A 20,143-nucleotide genomic window follows, 5' to 3' on the forward strand; every position below is an offset into this window, starting at 1 on the left:
GGGCCCCGCAGAGGCCCCCTGCCGCCCTGGGAGCCCTCCTGCAGGGCCCCAGGGACGGCAGCGGGCCCTGCAGAGGCCCCCTGCCGCCCTGGGAGCTCTCCTGGAGGGTCCCAGAGACGGCAGCGGGCCTCCTAGAGGCCCGCCACCGCTGCCGTTGCTGCCGCCACAATCGCTGTGGCCACCGCCATTTTGGGCAGCAAAATGGCGGCGCCCATAGCCCCAGAGGCCGCTATGGACGCCGCCATTTTTCACCCAAAATGGCGGCTCCCAGAGCGGCGAAAAGCCGTGACGGGCGGCCGCGGTGGCGGCGGCAACAGCAGCCGGAGGTTGCCGACCCCTGGTCTATATTCTAGAAACAGTTGCTTCATCTCAAGGCAAACAATGTTATGATCTTCTAAATACTCATAATAACATCCCTTACCAATTCCTTTTACATCAAGATATTAGGCTTCTTGCTTTCATTTTGCTTGTTCAAATTATTGGTAATTGTGTTGGCTCATGACATTGTTTGGTGAGCTATTAGTCACAATAAAAGCAGACCTTATCAGAATGTCAGTGCGTTTAAGTGAGATTTGAAAGTGGGAAGGTCTAAGCACTGAAAAAGGTTAGAAGAGAAAATTTATATCAATTTATGAATTTATAAAATTTTTACACAGTTATAAAAGATACAAAATCATTTACGTGCAAATAATTGTTTGACTAAGAATATAAACCACACTCATCAAGAAAGCCAATCAGACTGAAGTTCTTGGAAGGAGGAAATAAACTGATGACTACAATAGTAATTCAATCCTTCAGTTGTTGTGAAGCCATTCATCTTTTGTAAAGCCAGATGCATTTCTTTCATAAGCAGTCTTCGTCAGTGGCAGATGTATATCTTCAAGTTATTTAACGTCTCCGTCAACCACGAAACTGATAAAAACTATATATCCATTATCACATCAAAAATATAACTATGCATATAAAACCGGTAATTTACATTACTTATCAACCATAAAAGAGTAAGCTTCTGCACAATAAACCAACACTAGCATCTCTCCTTCAGACCTGCATTACCTACAAATTGTTTAATGTTTTGCAACTCAACCCCTGTTTGCTCAGAGCTAAGTCTTACTGAATTCATTGGGATTCACTCCTCAGGTAAGTACCTGTAGCATAAAATAAAAATAAATCATATACATATCTGTTTGAAACTTTGCAGAATTCTTTCACGTTACAGTGGAAATTTGTTTAGATAGGTAATGACTTTTGGGAAGTGATCCTCTTTTCTGTCTTTTCCAAGGTTTGTTTAAGGTTTGTTTCAGATTATCAGTCTTCTCTCTAGAAACTAATTCTGTCAAAATATTTAAAAAGCACTACCATTTCTTCGTTTCCCCATTTAAATCAATGGGGAGACATACAAATGCTCAGAGTGGAACACTGCTTCAGGCCGAGTCAAAGTAGATCATGCTCAAGGAAGACTCAGATGAACTGGCCCACTTTCTCCAGATCCTGTATTTGATACACACTTTTGGCAAAGGGCCCTCTTCTCAGACATTCAGTACCCCAAAATGATTTTATTTATTGATTTATTTACATATTTATTTGACATATACATAATAGATTATCAATTGTAATTTTTTTCATAGTATCCTGGTGGCCTTCTAAGGAAAGTCAAAGCAGCATAGGTAGGGTCTAGCTCATTTTTTTCTTCCAGGAGCCTAGTCAGGTGCAACAATAGGTTTACAGTTATCTGCACTCAGTTTTAGGTTTGGCCCTACAATTAGGCAGAGTGAGGCAGCTGCCTTTAGGCAGCAGCTTTGAGGCAGCACAAAAGGGCAACACATTATTATATATCTGAATATTATTGGTGCATTTTCAGTCAGCAAGAGGAGCTTGTTGTATTTTGTACCCAAATAACTTGAGTATGGTGCACTGTGATGTTCAGAAAGAGGCATCATTTGCTGCATTGCTGCAGGTGACAAAAGAGGTTGGCAATTTCTGATAAACTTCATGGCTGTACAGTACAGGGAATTCAGTGCTCTGTCTGATTTATCTCACCAGTTGTCTTCCACATGCTTTTTTTATCATTGATATCATCCATGTACTGCCAGCCCAACTCTTCTATGGGGAAAGAGCAAAAGAAGCCATTTAGCCTGCCATAGTTGAGAACCTGCTGTGGGCTGAAGCAAGTGGAAGGAAAATGAGGAAGACCTGCAGTTCAAAGAGCAGAGACAAGGTGATGACAATATAAGGCACTCTCTATCTATCTATCTATCTATCTATCTATCTATCTATCTATCTATCTATCGTGTGAAGGGAAGAGGAACCATGATGTAAGGGTTATGAGGGAAAGTAACACTTTATTCTCCAAGGCACCTCCCCATACTTTCTGTTCTGGGTTAGGTAGGTGCAAGCCTAAAGCTGGAAACATGACTATATCAAAGTAAATTGGAATTATTTTGCTCCAGTGTGAGACTGACAAAACTGGACTGTGCTCTTTCTGTCTTCCTGCTTAAGATGTATTCCTGTGAACTACAACCCCTGCAAAATGGCTAAAAATGTCAAATTTTACTTGGGATGTTATCACACGGGAGGAATGTCTCCCAATTTCGAAAGAAAAGAATGTAGGGCCATTTTGGAAATGAATGCAAGTATGTGAATGGTTATCACACCACAGAAGAACACAGTGCTCATCCCAAAGCCAAACTAGTGTGAATGCAAAATAAATTATCATATGAGTACGTATCCTTCGTAGTCTAGAATTTGAATTAGCATCCCTGCATATGCGCAGTGAGGGCAGAATCAGATCGTGACCTTTTTACACTTCCAGCTTGCTTCCGGTTCCTGTGGTTTTGCCTTGTTTTGCGTTATTTATTCATTCATTACCCTTTATCTCACATTATTTAGGAAATTCATGTTATTTGTTCATTCATTACTCCTTATTTCACATTATTTAGGCAATTTCCCAATTCAAAATCAGTCCAAAGCAACCTAGTACTTGGTTTGAGCATTGGACTATGACTCTAGAAGACAGGGATTTAATCCCACTGGGTGACCGGGTGCAAGTTACATTCTCTCAGCCTCCTCAGAAAATGGCAATGGCAAACCCCATCTGAATAAACCTGCCAAGAAAATCCTGTGACAGGGTCGTGAGAAAGAAAGAGAGAGCCAATCCCTTCCCTCCAGTTGCAAATGGAAAGAGACAGAAAGAGCTGAGAGGAGAAGGGAGGGAGGCAGTGTGTGTGTGTGTCTGTGGGAAGAGAGGGCTGCTTCATCCCCAAAACAGCTCCAGAACTCCAAGAGGAGAGAAAAGCCCCCCACACCCGGAGGGAGGGGAAAATTGCAGCCAGCAAAGGAGCTTGGGAATTGTAGTCTGATTCAAAGGCAATTCAAGGGTGACAGAGACATGTGTTCCATACCTGCCAAATTCAAATTGAATCATAGAATCATAGAGTTGGAAGAGACCGCTAGGGCCATCCAGTCCAACCCCATTCTGCCATGCAGGAAATCTAAATCAAAGCATCCCCGACAGATGGCCATCCAGCCTCTGCTTAAACACTTCCAAGGAAGGAGATTCCACTACACTCCGAGGGAGTTTGTTCCACTGTTGAACAGCCCTTGAATGCAACTTTGGAATGGAACAGGAATTGTAAATTCTGTATTTCCCTGAATTTACACATCTCTCAGTTGACCCTGGATTGGGTTTGAATGGACTTAGCATTGACTTCGATTCCTAGTGATAACCTCTTGCACAAAAACATGAAACCCCATGATTGCACCCGGGATCACACTGCACTGATCTTCCAATTTCCCCCGTGTGATAATGTCCTTGGTGAAACAATCATGTAAATGTATATGACTAGTTTCCTCCTAGTGTACATTTATGCAGTGAAATGAGTATGACTTAGATTTCTTTCTTCAAGATGCCAGAGAAGCACAGAGATGCATTAGCATACAATGGCACATCTAGTGCTCTCAAAGCCTTCTGACACAAAAGTAATCTTCTGACATTAACACCTGACCAGAAAGAATATGGTTAGCTGTGTTGCAATGACTTGATGCATATGCAGTTTCACAGAAATGGGAAAATTTGTCCATTTTGTTTTCTCTTGCATTTTTTAAAAATATATTTAAGCTCTTTCTATTCTGGATATGAAGGAATTTGCAGATTTTGGGACATTCTTATTTAAACAAACCCATGGAAACAAAATACTCCACCAATTTGGCTGTTGAATTTCTTCTGTTTGAGCCTCTGTTAAAGATAGATGATTATCTTTTAAGGTACAACAAATAAAATCTAAATATAGTATATCTGAATCAATCTGTAGACTGCCGTAATTGTACCTCCCAGAATCTCTTAATGTTTGGGCTGCGACTATGGTTACATCTTGGCCTCCAACCATAACCGAAGAAGACTGCCTGGTGGCATACTGTGATCAGTCTGTGAGACATTTTGTTAATGTACTGTATCATGCAGGCCCATGACTTCTTCAATTGTTTCTCCTGCTGTATGGTTTTTAACATCTTGCCTGATGAAGATGCCAGTGGAGCATCTTCAACATGTAATTGTGCTTGCAACATATAATTGTGCCTAAAGGCATCATTGTTTGGTGGATTTTTGATTTGCTCTATGGCCAACACAGCTACCCCTGAATCTTTTAATGGGAGTAATGCTTTAACTTCCTTTGGGAGGAGAGGTGTAAATTTGAAGAACTTTAATATGGGAATATTACAATAGCGACATTAACAGTGGGAAAAAATGATGAGCTGAAAACATATCAACCAGGGCATGTTAGCTAAACTTTATAAGGTTGTGATCTCACACCTCTTCTGGCCCTGGATGGTCATCCATTGATGCCAGGCCAAAAAGGACCCCTTCCCTCTTCCTCTCTCTGTGTCTGTTTCTCTCTCAGGATGACCAGACGTCCTCTTTTTCCAGGACCTGTCCTCCATTTCCACTTTATGTCCAGGAGGAATTCCAAAATGCCCTCCATTTTGAGCACATCCTCCATTTTTTCTTGACTGTCCTCCATTTCTCGGTGCCTTGTCTTCCTTTATGGTGAAGATCTCTGGTCACCCGGCTTTCTCTCTCTGTTTCTAATTCTCTCTCTTTCTTCCTGCCTGCCTCAAAAGAAGCTTTACCAGCTGAACCAGCCCTTTTCCCAGCCTGGTAAGGGTGCCCAGGTGTCCTCACCGCAAAGAAGGACCAGGCACTGTGAAATGGATGACATGCATGGAAAAAGAAGGAGATTCCCAAAGAAAAAACTCAACACACTCCTAGAAATGTAAATCCATGCTTCTTAGCCCTGCTCTGAATGGAGGAACGTTTTGGAATTCCTCCTGGTCAGAAGCCAGAAATGGAGGACAGGTCCTGGAAAAGGAGGACAACTGGTCACCCTGCTCGAAGGCTGGAGGGCAGGGCTTTCTCTTTAGCTTGCCTGCCTGGCAAAGGAGAACTAGAGATCCTATGACCTCAGCAGAGGAAGTCAAGGCAACCCAAAATGTAGACCATTCCAGAAAAAGGGAGGACATAACAACACAAAAGATCAAGACCCTCATGTAAATAGCCATTCACGCTTCTTAGTCCTGTTCAAAATGGAAGACATTCTGGGATCCCTCCTGGACAGAAGGCTGAAATGGAGGCTGTGTCCTGGAAAAGGAGGATGCCCAATCATCCTGAGCTCAAAATATTCCTAGAAATATACAGTACATACATGCTTCCTAGCCATGCTCAGAATGGAGGGCATGCTGGGATCCCTCCTGGACAGAAGGTTGAAATGAAGGACAGGTCCTGCTCAAAGGCCAGAGTGCAGGGCTTTTTCCTTGATGTGTGTGTCTGGCAAAGGGGGACCAGAGGCCCCTATAACTGCAGAGGAAGACCAGGTACTGCCAAATGAAGGACTGCCAAGAAAAAAGGGAGGACATTCCTAAAGAAAAGCTCGAAACAAGAAATATAAACCCATCAAGTACTGCTCAAAATGGAGGACGTTCAAGAAAAAGGGACCAAATACAAAGTTCAAAAAACACACTCGTGGTGGAAATATAAATCCCACACTTCTTAGTCCCGCTGAAAATGGAGGACCATCTCGGATCCCTCCTGGACAGAAGGCAGAAGATGGAGGGTGCGTCTGGGAAAGGAGGACATGTCCGGGAAATTGAGGACATGCCTGGTCACCCTGAGCTCAAAACACTCCTAGAAATGTAGAATGTGTGCTTCACAGCCCTGCTGATAAATTGAGGGGGGTGGGTCCTTTGGAATTCCCATGTGGACAGAAAGTGGGAATGGAGGACAGGTCTAGGAAAAGGAGGACATGCCTGGTCCCCCTGCAGGTGTGGCGCTCACCACCTCCTCCTTTCCAGGCTGGCAAGAAAGGACCTCATCCTCCCTCCCTTCCTCCAGTAGCGTCCCTAGGCTTGGTGTCACCCAATGTGGTAACTCATGGTGTCACCCCCCCCTGCCATTGACCTTCTCCCATTTCACACCATACAGAATCCTTAGGCATGCTTTTTTGCACTAATGTTACTTGTAAATTGTAATTCCCATATAGCACTGAACATACTGCTAACAGTTGTGACAGAAACAACTAGCAAAATTAAAATTATACCTTCAAATTACACCATCATGCGCACAACCTAAATGTATTTACATATACATAGTGAAGATTTGGTCAAAATGGGATATTTTTCAAGAAAATTTTAAAAGAATTGTAAAATTTCAATTACAAAAATATGGCTCAGATCCAGGCTATTTGGCATATCATATATCTGTATATGAGCTGTCCAGGGCTCTGGGATCCTCAGGGGAGGCCCTTCTCTCCATCCCACCGCCATCACAAGCACGGTTGGTGGGGCTCAAGAGAAGAGGGCCTTTTCTGTGGCTGCCCCTAGACTCTGGAACTCCCTGACCAGGGAGGCCAGAATGGCCCCTTCCTTGTTATCCTTCCGCCAGCAGGCTAAGACCTACTTGTTTAGACAGGCTTTTAAAACAAAAAGTTTTTAAGGCAGATGATGGGGTGTTGTTATATTGTTGCATTTCAAGCATTTTAATATTTTCAAACCTGATTTTAGCATTGCATTTCTTTTAATTATTGTAGTAATTTAATTCTATTTTAATATACTATTTTTGTATGTTTTTAACTGCATGATGTATTTTTTTTAAAATGTCGTAGGCCGTCCTGAGTCCCAGCCTTGGGAGAAGGGCGGCATATAAATAAATATAATAATAATAATATTAAAAATGAAAATTTAAATTTTAAAATTGTATTTTTAAAAAATTCTGGGGCCTCTCCTTTCTTACATAAACGTCTTTACATATACCTAGGGGATTATCACACGAGGCACTTACCACACTGGAATAGTTGCCCAAATGCTTCTGAAGTGCAGAGGTGGGATCGCCAGTTGTGCATCAGAAGCGTCACTGTGGCATCCCGCACTTCCCCCGTCAATGAATTGTTCATGGAGCAGCCATGTTTGTAATAACGGAACTTCCCGCTATTACAGAAATGGCTGCTCCGCGAACGATTTGTCGACAAGAGACAAGCGGGACATGCTTCAGCGGTGCTTCAGAAGTGTGACCGGTGATTGTGATTTTCTGCATGGCAGAAGGCTGGACTGGATGGCCCTTGTGGTCTCTTCCGAGTTTATGGTTCGATGATTTGATGATCCCACCTCTGCGCTTCTGAAGCATCCGGGCAACGATTCCAGCGCGGTAAGTGCCTTGGGTGATCATCTCCACAGTGAAGGTTTGGTTAAAATGGTTTTCCAAGAAAATTTTAAAATAATTTTTTTTTAAAAAAATCAAATTTTAATTTTTTAAAAATTGAAATTTTGGAAATTAAAAACAAATAAATCTTGGGGCCTCTCCTTCCTTCTCCCACTGAGCTCCCCCCCCCTCCCCCCATCTCTTAAAGCATGTTAAAGGGAAGCAGATGAATGCAGCCACAGCCCATTTCTGCCCAAAGGTAGGTGTTTGAGGGGCATTGGTGTCACCCCCCTTTTTTGAGGGTGTCACCTGCTGTGGGCTGCACCCCCTGCACCTCCAGAGTGACGCCCCTCCTTGCTCCCTGTCTGCCTGCCTCCTTTGCCTCTGCCTCCTCCTTCCCTCCTCCTCCTCCTCCTCCTTCTCTTGAGCAGCCAGCAGCAGGTCAGCTCTCTCTGCCAGCAAAGCCTGAGCCAGGCTCTGCTCCTGGGCTGGGGCTCTCCTCCTCCTCCTCCTCCTCCTCTGTCCCTCCTCCCTCTGCATCCGACAAGATGGCGGGGTCCGTGGCTGAGAGGGACACCATGGTAAGGAAGGGACACCTGCCTCCCCCAGGGATGCAGAAGCAGGCTGAGGAAGGCTCTGGAGCTGGGGGGTCCCCCTGGGCAGCAGGGATCAGGGCTGGAAGGAAGGAAGGAAGGAATCAAGGAAGGGAGAGGGAGGGTGCCTCTGCATCTGGAGACCAAAACAGGGCTACCTGTTTGCAAGAGCTGCTGTGAGGATGGGAAGGGGCTTCCTCTTGGAGCTGAGGAAGGAAGCAAAGGGGGGGTCTTGCATGAGAAAGGAAAGGGCTGCCTTTGGAGAGCTGGCTGACTGCAAAAGAGAAGGAGGCTGGGGGTCTGGGAGGGCTGGCAGTGGGGCAGGGAAGGGGCAGGGTTTGAGGGGGGTGCCAACCCAGGGCCCTGTTAGCCTCCAGGTGTGTGTTTGGGGGGAAGAAAGGAAAGGCAACACCCTTTGTTTTGGCAAAGGGCTGGAGGGGAAACAGGGATGCTTGCCTCCTCCTCTTTCTTTCCCCCTCTGACTTGAATGGAAACTGGCCTGCTGTGGGTTGCTCCCTTCTCCAATTCCCTGGGGAGGGTTGGCATTTCTCCACCTGAAGCCTCTTCATTTATATATAAAATCTATCTATCTATCTATCTCATATATATATATATATATATATATATATTCTTTCTTTGTGTGTTTTCTTTTCCCAGAAAATTGAGGACGGGCCCTTGAACAACTCCTTGGGATCCCCAGTCCAAGCAGAAGTCTATTTCCCACGGCTGGTAAGGGCAAATTTATAATAGCACTGCGTAAACATTAATAATAATAATAACAATAATAATATGCAAGGGTAGCTGTGTTGGCCATTTAGTACATTCAAACAAAAATCCACCAAGCAGTGATCTCTTTCTGCTCCCCCCTGTTCCCTTCCCTCTTCCCTTCCCTCCCTGCTGCTGCTGCCCTTCTTACATAAGAGGCCATTCATGCTCAATCCCTGCCATCCTTTTTCCAGATCGTCCCCTTCTGTGGGCACATCAGAGGAGGCATGAGGCCAGGCAAGAAGATCTTGGTCATGGGCATTGTGGATCTCAACCCAGAGAGGTAAGGAGGCATCCCAGGTGCCCGCTCCCTCCCTTCCTCTCTCTCATGTCGATTCTTTCCCAGGCCCAGGAAGCTCAGTTCCCACAGAAAGAATGTCCCTGCCAAACATTAAGAAAGCAGCTATTTTTGTCTGCAGTCATAAATATTGAATGCTTTTGACCCAAAGAGGGGACTTTTCCAAAAAAGACCCACACAGAGAGAGCCAACATCCTCCTTTCTCAGCATTTTCCTGTTGTTTCATGCATGATGTGTTTTGTTAAATTGGGTTGGTTTCTACGTTGGGGTTGGGAGAAGAGAACCGTGTAACCTGGCAAATGGTGGCAAGAGAGAAATAGATTGGGGCATCAAGCAGGAAACCTAGCCTTCGTGGCCTATAATTATTTGCCAGCTGTTGACAGTTCCAGTTAAGATGCATTTATTTGCATAGCCTTAGACTTCAAGTATGTTACTCCTTGGATTTGGTTGCTTGTTTTCAGTGAGTGAGAGATATACTGTTCCCATTACAGTTTTGACATCAGCCTTACGTGTGGCGACTCAGAGGATCCGCCTGCTGATGTAGCTATTGAACTGAAAGCCATATTCTCAGACAGACAGTTCCTCAGGAATTCTTGCGTATCTGGCGAATGGGGAGAAGAACAGTCATCTCTTCCATACTTCCCTTTTATCCCTGACCAGCCCTTTCGAGTGAGTACTAAGAGTTCCCAAGACACCCATGTATGCTTCATAAACTGCCCATTATACTTATGATTACTGCTACTACAGTACTACTACTGTTATTACTATTCATATGCATGCTGGAAAGAATATTGAGCAATAAGTATCCCTGCCCATCAGAATAGCTCAACAGTGTATCTTTATTGATTTTAATCTGTGCATAGGAATGTGATATATATGCCATGTGTTCCTTGTGATGACTGAACGCCATTAGCAGGTTATATGTTGTTTTGATGATGCCTGTAAAGCGCCATGTAAATTTATGGCACTACATAAACATTAATAATAATATGCAGGGGTAGCTATGTTGGCCATTTAGTAAATTCAAACAAAAATCTACCCAGTAGTGATATCTTTATTGGTCAACCAAAATGCACAATATACTTGTTGCAAGCTTTCGAAGCTCCACTGGTTTCTTCATCAGGCAAGATGCTACATATCAAACAGGAGAAAAATTAGAGATGTTAGTAAGATGGCTGCATTTTGTTGTTTCTGTCCTTAGTTAAGATGGCATAGGGAGTGTATCTTTTAACAGGCTGGCCTCCCCATAACCCTCCCCCCCCATACCATCATAACTAAGGACATAAACAACAAAATGCAGACGTCTTACTAACATCTCTATTTTTTCTCCTGTTTGGAGCTCTGAAAGCTTGCAACAAGTATATTGTGTATTTCGGTTGGCCAATAAAGATATCACTGCTTGGTGGATTAATAATAATAATAATAATAATAATGATGATATTCTGACAGTTCTAGGAACTCTAGACATAGGGATGCTATGAGAACTTACAGAACTGACAGCTGGTAATATTTAGTGGTATAGCAAAGTATCTGGGTTTGATTATTAAAACCATAAACTAAAAGTGTCAGAAATGTGCTTCTATTACGAGTGGTTGCCACGGAATTCACATACTCATTTGTCCTGTTTCCATGCTATTTGTTTTATTGGCTATAATGTGTCTCAGTGTTTTAGTTAGTTGATATGCCTCCACACACAACAGTGGAGAGTCTCCCTGGGTGGATGTCTTAAGAGGCACAGGAGTAACAAATAAATGAATGCAGGACCCATCCACAATGCATAGTTTAATTGGTTCTGTTAAGGTGTATACACCCTTTTCTCTTTTGTGAAATGATGGGAGGGTGAGGCCTCTGTGTGTGTGCATCTATCTATCTATCTACAGGATCTGGAAAATATGAAATGTAGTATTTAAAATCAAAAGTATGTTGTAATTTACCCTCTTAATTAATTTTTAAAAAGGATATGGAAAATTAGAAAAAGCATTATTTAAAATTAAAACAATGTACTTGACACTTTTTATTTTTAAATATTGCTGTTCAACTTTCAGGCATGGGTTTCTGAGGGGAAAATCTCAGAGAGGAAGATAGAGAGGTCAAGGCAAAAAGAAAATGTATTTGTAGCTGTATATCTCACTGTTATGTTTTGTAGATCCAACCTAGCTAAAGAGAACTGCACACATAAACTAGCATGCAAATCTGATTAGGAGGGTCACAGGGTTAGGACCTGGCCTAAACTGAGTATGTACCTACAGAGCAACCCAAGCACAGATGTCTATTCACAGTACATCCCTTTCAGTGGAATGTGTATGCAAATAAATGCAGAAATATCCCTTAAGATAGTTGGTATGAGAACTTGTTTAAGATACAGAGACTTAGCATATCAAATGATTCTATATTAGCTGTGAGGGTGAGTGGAAAAGCTTGTGTCTACTCCCTGTTCATCTCCAAATACATCATCCAGCAAGCTTCTGCAAGATATTAAAAGAGGGGACAGAAAAGGATACTTCTAAGGCACAGGCTCTCAAATGAGCTTCATTCACATGGTCCACAGATATCTGCAGAATTGCCAGAAGTATATTTGACCTTGTACTTGATTGTCTTTTTTCTTTTTTCTGACAATGGAGATCAAAAGTATTTTTATGAGAAACAGGTTATCAAACTGACTAGTAAGGTCCTGGTCTAGGAAGAGAGCCAGTGTAGTTTGAGCTGGACTAGAACTGAGGAGACCAGGGTCTGAATCCCTGCTCAGCCATGGAAACCCACTGGGTCACCTTGAGCAAGGCCTCACACTCTCTTACCCTCAGAAGAAAACAATGGCAACCCCCCTGGAAAAAATTCTTGCCAAGAAAACTCAGTAATAGGTTTGCCTTATGGTTGCATAAGTAAGAAATTACTTGAAGGCATACACCAACGTTGGGTTCATCAGCTAAAATTATATCTGTTGAAGAGAACCTTCTCCACAATCTGGGTTAAGTTCTATCATTGTCATAATAAAATGCTGGTTTCCACTGTGATGCTGGTGCTGAAATAAAATACAGTAAGCCCTCTGTATCCATGGATTTTTTTATCCACGCATTCAAGCAACCACAGTTTGAAAATATTTTTAAAATATATAAATTCCCAAAAGCAAACTTTGATTTTGTCATTTTCTACAAGGGACAACATTTTACTGTTCCATTGTATTAAATGAGACGTGAGCATCCATGGATTTTGGTATCCATGGAGTGTCCTGGAACCAAATCCCAGCCGATACCAAGAGCTCACTGTATTGTCAACATATTTATTTATTTATTTATTCCAATTCAATGCTGTCTTTCTCCCAGAAAGGGACCCAAGGCAGCTCATAGGTAAAATCATTTTAAAAGTTTACAATAAAAATATAAAAACAATTAAACTCAGCTAGATTTTAAAATCAAGATGATATGAATTATGTTATCTGCTTTGATTTGTGGAACGAATAAGGAATAATTAAGTGGTCTGTCAAACCACCACAAACCATGTGCGCCAGCATGGTGTCATGGTTTGAGTGTTGGGACTACAGCTTTGGAGACCAGGATTCGATTCCCAGCTTACATGCAACCACTGGGTGACCTTGGGCAAGTCACACTCTCTCAGCCTCAGAAGAAGGCAATGGCAAACCTTCTGTGAACAAATGTTGCCAAGAAATTCCCCATGCTAGCTTCACCTTTGGGTTGCCAAAGTCAGAAATGACTTTGAGGCACACAACACACACACACCTAGCATCTGGGAGTGCATGTTCCTCAAAGGCTTCAGAACCAAAGAGTACAATCTGGCATCCTCTCGTTCACACACATACTCCTTAACACATACCTACTTGGAGGTTTTATGAGGTCACTTGCTTTGTTTCAGCCTAAAGGTTAATCGACAATCTAAATGTGGGGTTGCATTTAATGTTTCTATGGGCTCAAATAGACGGGCCAAAATAAAACTGCTTCAAGTCATTTTGGAGGTATGCTGTTTAAATGCTGCATGCATCCTAAGAGGCCGGAAGCCGTGCTAAAGCCTTGCTCCAGTCCTAAGGACTGGAGCACAGCTTTGGTGCACCTTCTGGCCTCTTAAGATGCCTGTGTCATTTAAACCACATACCTCCAAAGTGACCTGAAGAGGCTTTATTTTGGCTTGTCTGTTCAGGCCCAACATTTTAAAAATAGCAAGCAAAACTTGGACCTCACATTGTAGAACCAACAAAAATTCATCCCCCTCTTCCTTCAGATGATCTGCTAAAAGTATCTCCACTCACAGAGCAAACGAACAGTTTATGTAGGGGCATTTTTATTGAAGCAGAAACATGGGAGTGAAGGATTAAACCCTGTCCTTGACATAAGGAGGCTATAAATGTAACCATGCATATACTACCGTATCATGTTTGGCCCTAACTCCCAATTTTGGTGACCATTGTGGTGTTCTCTGTTGCTGGGAAACCAGACTGGCATATGTAATCATAGCCCTCTTTTGATTTTAAATACTACTTTTCCTATTTTTCCAGATACTTTTAAAAACATTTCCATTGGCCTGGGATTGGGGAAGAGGGCAAACGTCTTTCGGCAGGGGATCTATCTTGGGTCCACCCCTGTTTATAGAAACAGCCCTGGACAATTTTAATACTCAGCATTTCCATGTACAGGATTCTCCCTTTATTTAGTAGCACTAGTGTGCTTTCAATGACAGTGGCAGAATACAGTGCAGCATAAGGAACAATGCCATACTTCTTGAAAAGCTGGATTTATGTTGTCTTAACTGCAAGGGATCACATTTATGGTTGTTAATGATCAAATGTGACCCCTCCAAACCAACCTAGCAGCACCCCAACCAAAGGATTACAAGGTGCTATGAAGTGTTTGTTGTGGTTTTCTGGTTGCAGGGTGCCTGGAAACAAGCAATTGTGGCACTACCTGAGAGGTCTCTCCAGTGGTTTGTTCTCAATATGCCCCATGATTGAGTGCCTTCAAAACTCTTGATTAGGGCACTGCCAAGGCATGAAAGTAGTTTTTGGCAGTGGCCTCATAGGATTTAACTATGACAGTAAAGCTCCATCATTGTAGTTAAGTCTGAGGATGTAGGATATTATCCAGTGGGTCTTATACTGGTTCTAGGTTTACCTTTACAATCTGTACCTGAATTCTTGTGAACCTTTGCCTGAATTCATGTGTACGTGTACCTGAATTCTTGTGAATGTCCCTGGGGAAACTAAATTGTGTGTGTACTGCTTCCTGGGATTTTGTGCTTTCTAGTCTGGTATGCTAGCCTGAGCAAAACCTGGAAGCCATGTTGACTAAATTGAGGCTTTGGCCACATCACAAGAAGACAACTCACTAGAAAAGACAATAGTACTAGAAAAAGTGGAGGGCAGTAGAAAGAGAGGAAGACCACACACCAGATGTATAGATTCAACCAAAGGAAACCATGTCCCTGAGTCTAGATCTGAGCAGAGCAGTTGAGATCAGGGGATCTTGGAAATTTCTCATTCATGAGTTGAAGCTAACTCTAATTAACCACAACAAACTGGTAGGACAGCTAGATCTAGCCATATGTCAGATGGTTGAGTTCTCAAATAAAAGTAATAATAAAAACAGGTTATAATGATTATTAGCATCTTGTTGTTATTATTCTACCTACTTATGGAAACAGGGGAGAGAGTATAATTTAAAATATAGGGTAAGTGGGAAAATGAACTTTTGAGGTCAGATGAGGATAGCTGTCAATGTAAGTGAAGACCACAGCCACCTCCTGCATTAGTTTTCTCTGACACTGTGGATTTTGCTTGCAATGTAGATATATCCTTTTTCATATATGCACTGTACGTTATGTATTTTACCATATTAATGTTAGGAATATTTTCCCCATAGTTAAGGGCAATCTAATTGTACTGTACAATAACATCCAAAATCCACAAAACTGTGATACCTTTATTGAGACAAACAAAATGCACAAAATCCATGTTGCAAGCTTTCAAAGCTCAAATGGGTTCTTCATCAGGCAAAGGTGGTAAAAATGATACTGGGGTGGAGGGGAATTATGATGATGTTAGTCATGAGCCTGCATTTTGTCAAGATATGGCTGTCCACAGTCCTTCTGGCCACATGGGTAGTCCAGGAAATAATAAAAAAATAAGTTCCATTAGAAAGACAAAAAGACATGTTCGTCTTGAGATCCAAGTTGCTTCTGTCCTTTTTGAAGCTCCATGTTTCTTTGTTAGGCAGAGAGCACTGGAGTTTTAAAGATTTGTTTTCACATTAAGAAACATTTTAGGTGCTGCTTTGGTTAAACATGCCAAATGTAATCCAATTTTTTTAAGAAAAATGTTTTACCTTTGTTGGGAGTAGAAACCCCAAATGATCAAGTCCAAATCCATTGGCTTTCTCTTTTGGTTTGCCCTGATGTGGCTAAAATACTGTAACTTACATCCAGAAAACATATCCAGGGGTAGCTGTGTTGCCCATGTAGCAAAGTACAATAATCTCCAAAATTCATAAAACAATGATTCCCTTTGTTGGATCAACCAAAATGTACAAAATACATTTTGCAAGCTCTTGAAGCACCTTGAGACTGTAAATTAATATGGCCTTCATAATGGAATGGATAGGGTCTTTGATTTGTTGGCTGATTAAGAAACAAATCTTTACTTGTTGCCTTTGCAGATTAGTTTAAATATTTATTAGCCACCTTTCTTCCATGCTGTCAGATAAATACCATACAAAGGAAAAGATATAAAAAAATTATAAAAGCAGTTAATGTGACAACAACTAATCAGCAACAGTTACTCTTAAGTACAACAGACCATTAAAATTCAACATTAAATCTGGCTCATAACACAGCCAGAATCAGGATGGCAAATTAACCTCTTTGGGAATTGAATTCCATGCTGGTTTTTCATTTGTTATATGGCAGAAGTCCTATGAAGATGATCATAATGGCCAGAGAGGTTTAAGTGGGAGAATGCCATCCTTTAGGTATTCTGGTCCATAACTGTTCCTAGTTAGAACTAGCACACTGAAGTGTGCTCAGAGACAGGTCAGTTGTCAATGTAGCTTTTCCAGAACTGGAACAATATGTTCCATGTGAATTAATCCATTTAGCAGTCATTTTATTGCATGCTGCTTCTGAACTGTCTTCAGAGGCAGCCCTGTGTGCAGTGTGCTGTGATGCTCTAATTAAAACATGAGGCCTGCAAATGGGAAATCCTTTCCTCATACTCCTGAACCGAACTAGATGGATCAGTTATCTGATTCAGTATAGGACAGTTTTTTGTGTTCATGTGTTGGGCAAAAGCAAAACGGGTTAGGATCATCATTTTGAACATGGTTTAATCTTCCTGTTGGTAAGGGATATCTTTTGCAGCCATGATGAAAAGTACATTGTATTTAAAGTGATGTGAGTGCTATAACAGCTGTGTCTCTGGTCTGCCATAATTGTGTATATATGTGCCAGTCATCACATTATATTGCAGTCATCAAATGATAAACATTCCAATGTTAATTTAAACTTGTTGAGGTAGCAAGATCTGTGATAATGCCTTTTATTTCACTGGGGTTTCACAGACATAAGATCCTGAAGGTTAGAGTGTTATGTTTATATCCACAAGTGACATCAATTTGAAACTATCCATTTTTGTTGAATACAGTGGAATAATTCTCTCCTGTCTTTAAAACAACTGCTGTGGATGAGAATGGCAGATTGAAGGGGATTCACTCTTTTGATCTGAAGGAGCACATGTTTTTAAAACACCTGAAGTAATTCCCTTTAAAAACTGGTTCGGATTTAAAATTAGATAAACCAGATAGGCTGTGAGGGTTCCTTGTGGACCTAGCCATAACTATTCTTAAAATGTTTAGAACTTTTACTGTTCATTTGAATAGAAATGGGTGGTGGTGGCTGGAATACAATGAGCAAAGATATTCACTAGGGTATTATACAAAATGTGTGTGTGTTCTGTATTCTGCTACAAAATACACAATTATGTAGTTTTTATTTTTTCACTGTTGATTTAGCTCAGCCTAAATTACTTGGCAATCCTTGTTATTCCAAAGAGCAGCGTAGGGTGTTAACATGTTTTGTGTGCTTTAACACAGTGTAATATACTTAGAGTTCCAACACAATTTGGTAACTCTTATTTGGTCCCTTTATGGTTCAGTGCTGAAGTAATTAACTGCAAACCTTAAATTCTTTTAAATTAAGATTAAGAGTAAGGCTGGATTAAGGATAGAAATGTAGTGGATAAGTGTAGTTTTGGAGTCAGAGGACCTGTATCTATTTATTTATTTATAATATCCCACCCATCCTCTAAACCGTTTAAAGCAGTTCATATATGAGACAATTTTTCTTTTAGGCCAGACTTTCACAAGCTGTTTCAGCAGCTAAACTGCCTCAGGTCATTTTCACTTCAGCCATGGTGTGTGTGCCATGTGCCTTCAAGTCATTTCCGACCCTAAAGCAACCCTATCATCTGGTTTTCTTGGCAAGATTTGTTCAGAGGAGATTGCCATTGCCTCCCCCTGAGGCTGAGAGCATGTGACTTGCCCAAGGTCACCCAGTAGGCTTTGTGGATGAATGGGGAATCGAACCCTGGTCTCCAGAGTCATAGTCCAACACTCAAACCATAGGGTTACCTTTATTGAGTTACAGGGTTTCTGTCTAATTTCCTTATCTGAGAAATGGAACAGTTATGGTCTTAACTCATAGAGTTGTTTGGAAGGTGAATAATAGATGGACTGTGTTTTGCAAGTGCTATAGTTGTTTTGAATAATAATGTCCATGTGACAGTCTCAGACTTATGAAAAAAAGAACCAAATTTATTTTTAAAGGCATTTTTTTATTTCTATGAATGTTTTGACTTGGAATGTTTGTGAGCACTGCTGTCAATTCATTGGGAGATCAATTGTTTCTAGTCTTTGTCATTTCTAAACCAGTGTTAATTTGATGATATAAAGATAATTTATATTGTACATTTAATGAGCAAATAATCCATCTACATACTGAATACATGCTCATAGCAGGGTTTTGAAATGGTACTCACTCCCATGCTGCAGAAATGGAATTGGCACTGAGGGAAAATGGCTGGCCACAAAGATTCTACAAGCAGCATTTGTTTTTCCATATTCCTTGGGTCTTTTAGGTCCAGGTATAACACTCTGGATATAGTGGCTATGATCTATAACTGTGTAATCTCATGACTGGATTTCATAGGATCAGATTAACTATAACTGATCTAATCCAACTAACCCCACTCTCAATAAATGCAGTATAGCATCAATAACAGTGTTCACATTTGCAGTGTTTAAATTCTGTGAAATGTTGTTTCAATTTGTGATCCTAGTTCATGATTTATTTCTTACAGGTTGAAATACTTTGTGAGCACCCTCGCTTTAGAATATTTGTGGACGGACACCAGCTTTTTGATTTTTACCATCGCGTTGAGAAGTTGTCAGCTATTGATACGATAAAGATAAATGGAGATCTCCAACTTACTAAACTTGGCTGAACTCACTTTTTTTATCAGAGGAACAAAACAGGAAAAAGATAAAAACCAAAATTTTAGATTCCAGATTGGCTCAGGTGCCACCAGCATCTGTTTGAAGGAACAGTGACAGTGATGCTAGAACACCTCCCTAATACACAGGCATCACAGTTTCCTTATAAGCAGTAAAGAACATCCTAATGAAGTCATGTTTATCCTGATGAAGAAAGAGATTGATGATGAATAGATACTGAGCCATTCTTCTTCCTTTGGAACTAAAAGAAAAAGAAAAACTCTACCCCTGCTGGATAATCAAGTTATAATGGATCCTGAAAGATTTACTTTATTGTCTAAACTGTATAAGCTATTTATCTTCCCAATGAAAAGGCGGTTTTTGAAACCAAGTGCTAAAACTTTTACTAAAAAGCAAGGAAAAAAAGGATTTGATTTTTTTTTTGGGGGGGGGGATGCTCCTGCACTTAAGTGGATTAGTGTAAGTGTAACACAGATCACAAAAGAGGGCCAAATGTTGAAGTCATTATTCGGTGCCTAATGCTGGTCTCATGTGAACCAGTGGCAAAGGTTCTGTGGATCTGGATGGTGCATGATTGGTCAGACACAATGACTTAACCCAGTATATTATTGAGCACACATGTCCCATTGAATCAGGGGAACTTCAGTGTGCTTAATTGTGTGCTGGATGGCTGCCATTTACTATTGTTTTTACCTTGGAAAGTTGGTTGCCAAAGAAAGAGTAAACTGAATAATGGCTTCTGGATTTGGCTGCATACTTTAGTCAGGGTATGTGCATAGAATGTAGGTCATTAAATGTTTTGCACAATGTAATATTAATACAATTTTTAAAAGCTTTTCTCTAGTTTATTTATTGATACTCATTGTGTTAGTGTGTTAAGAGTAAAATTGAACAATATTACTAAAATTTAAGAGCAGCAAAGTGTAAACTTTCTGAATGTACAAGTGTTCTTTGGGCAAATGTTAACATATCATTTTGGAAGTATGTCCTGTTTGTCTTTGGGCCGTTGGTGGTATTCTTAGGGTGCCCTCACAGTTCACAAAAGCATGGTCTGCTTGTGTCTTCACCAGAAACTGCTTTCAGTATGTTGTAGCTCTGCTGTAAATGGTAGATCAGAACTAATAGGTTTATTGGTGCACATATTCTACAATCCTGTACTTGCGTATGTGGAATAGACTCCATTGAACTTAGTGGGATGTATGTTTGACTAGTCCTGTATAGGATTGCCTTGTTAGAGCCTGAGAGTACAATTGTATGTTTGCAGACTATTAGCCCTTTGCGGCTACGGACATGGTTG

General features: G+C 41.2%; 1 protein-coding gene across 1 annotated transcript; it reads left to right on the forward strand.

Annotated features, from left to right (window-relative positions):
* Positions 1-8,071: 8,071 nt before the first annotated feature.
* Positions 8,072-20,137, forward strand: LGALSL (galectin like). Its single transcript, XM_042446653.1, has 5 exons — positions 8,072-8,265; positions 8,935-9,006; positions 9,237-9,325; positions 9,832-10,009; positions 18,693-20,137. The coding sequence occupies exons 1-5, from the start codon at positions 8,233-8,235 to the stop codon at positions 18,834-18,836; spliced, it is 516 nt and encodes a 171-aa protein (XP_042302587.1). The 5' UTR covers positions 8,072-8,232; the 3' UTR covers positions 18,837-20,137.
* Positions 20,138-20,143: the final 6 nt, after the last annotated feature.

Source organism: Sceloporus undulatus, chromosome 1 (genome assembly GCF_019175285.1).
Source record: "Sceloporus undulatus isolate JIND9_A2432 ecotype Alabama chromosome 1, SceUnd_v1.1, whole genome shotgun sequence".
Taxonomy (NCBI): domain Eukaryota; kingdom Metazoa; phylum Chordata; class Lepidosauria; order Squamata; family Phrynosomatidae; genus Sceloporus; species Sceloporus undulatus.

Bases quoted from the DNA above. Each gene is read 5' to 3' on its own strand.
- LGALSL (XM_042446653.1), top strand. From the start codon at position 8,233: ATGGCGGGGTCCGTGGCTGAGAGGGACACCATG. The intron at 9,007-9,236 runs GTAAGGGCAAAT...TCCTTTTTCCAG, and splicing joins AAGTCTATTTCCCACGGCTG to ATCGTCCCCTTCTGTGGGCA. The intron at 10,010-18,692 runs GTGAGTACTAAG...TATTTCTTACAG, and splicing joins TCCCTGACCAGCCCTTTCGA to GTTGAAATACTTTGTGAGCA.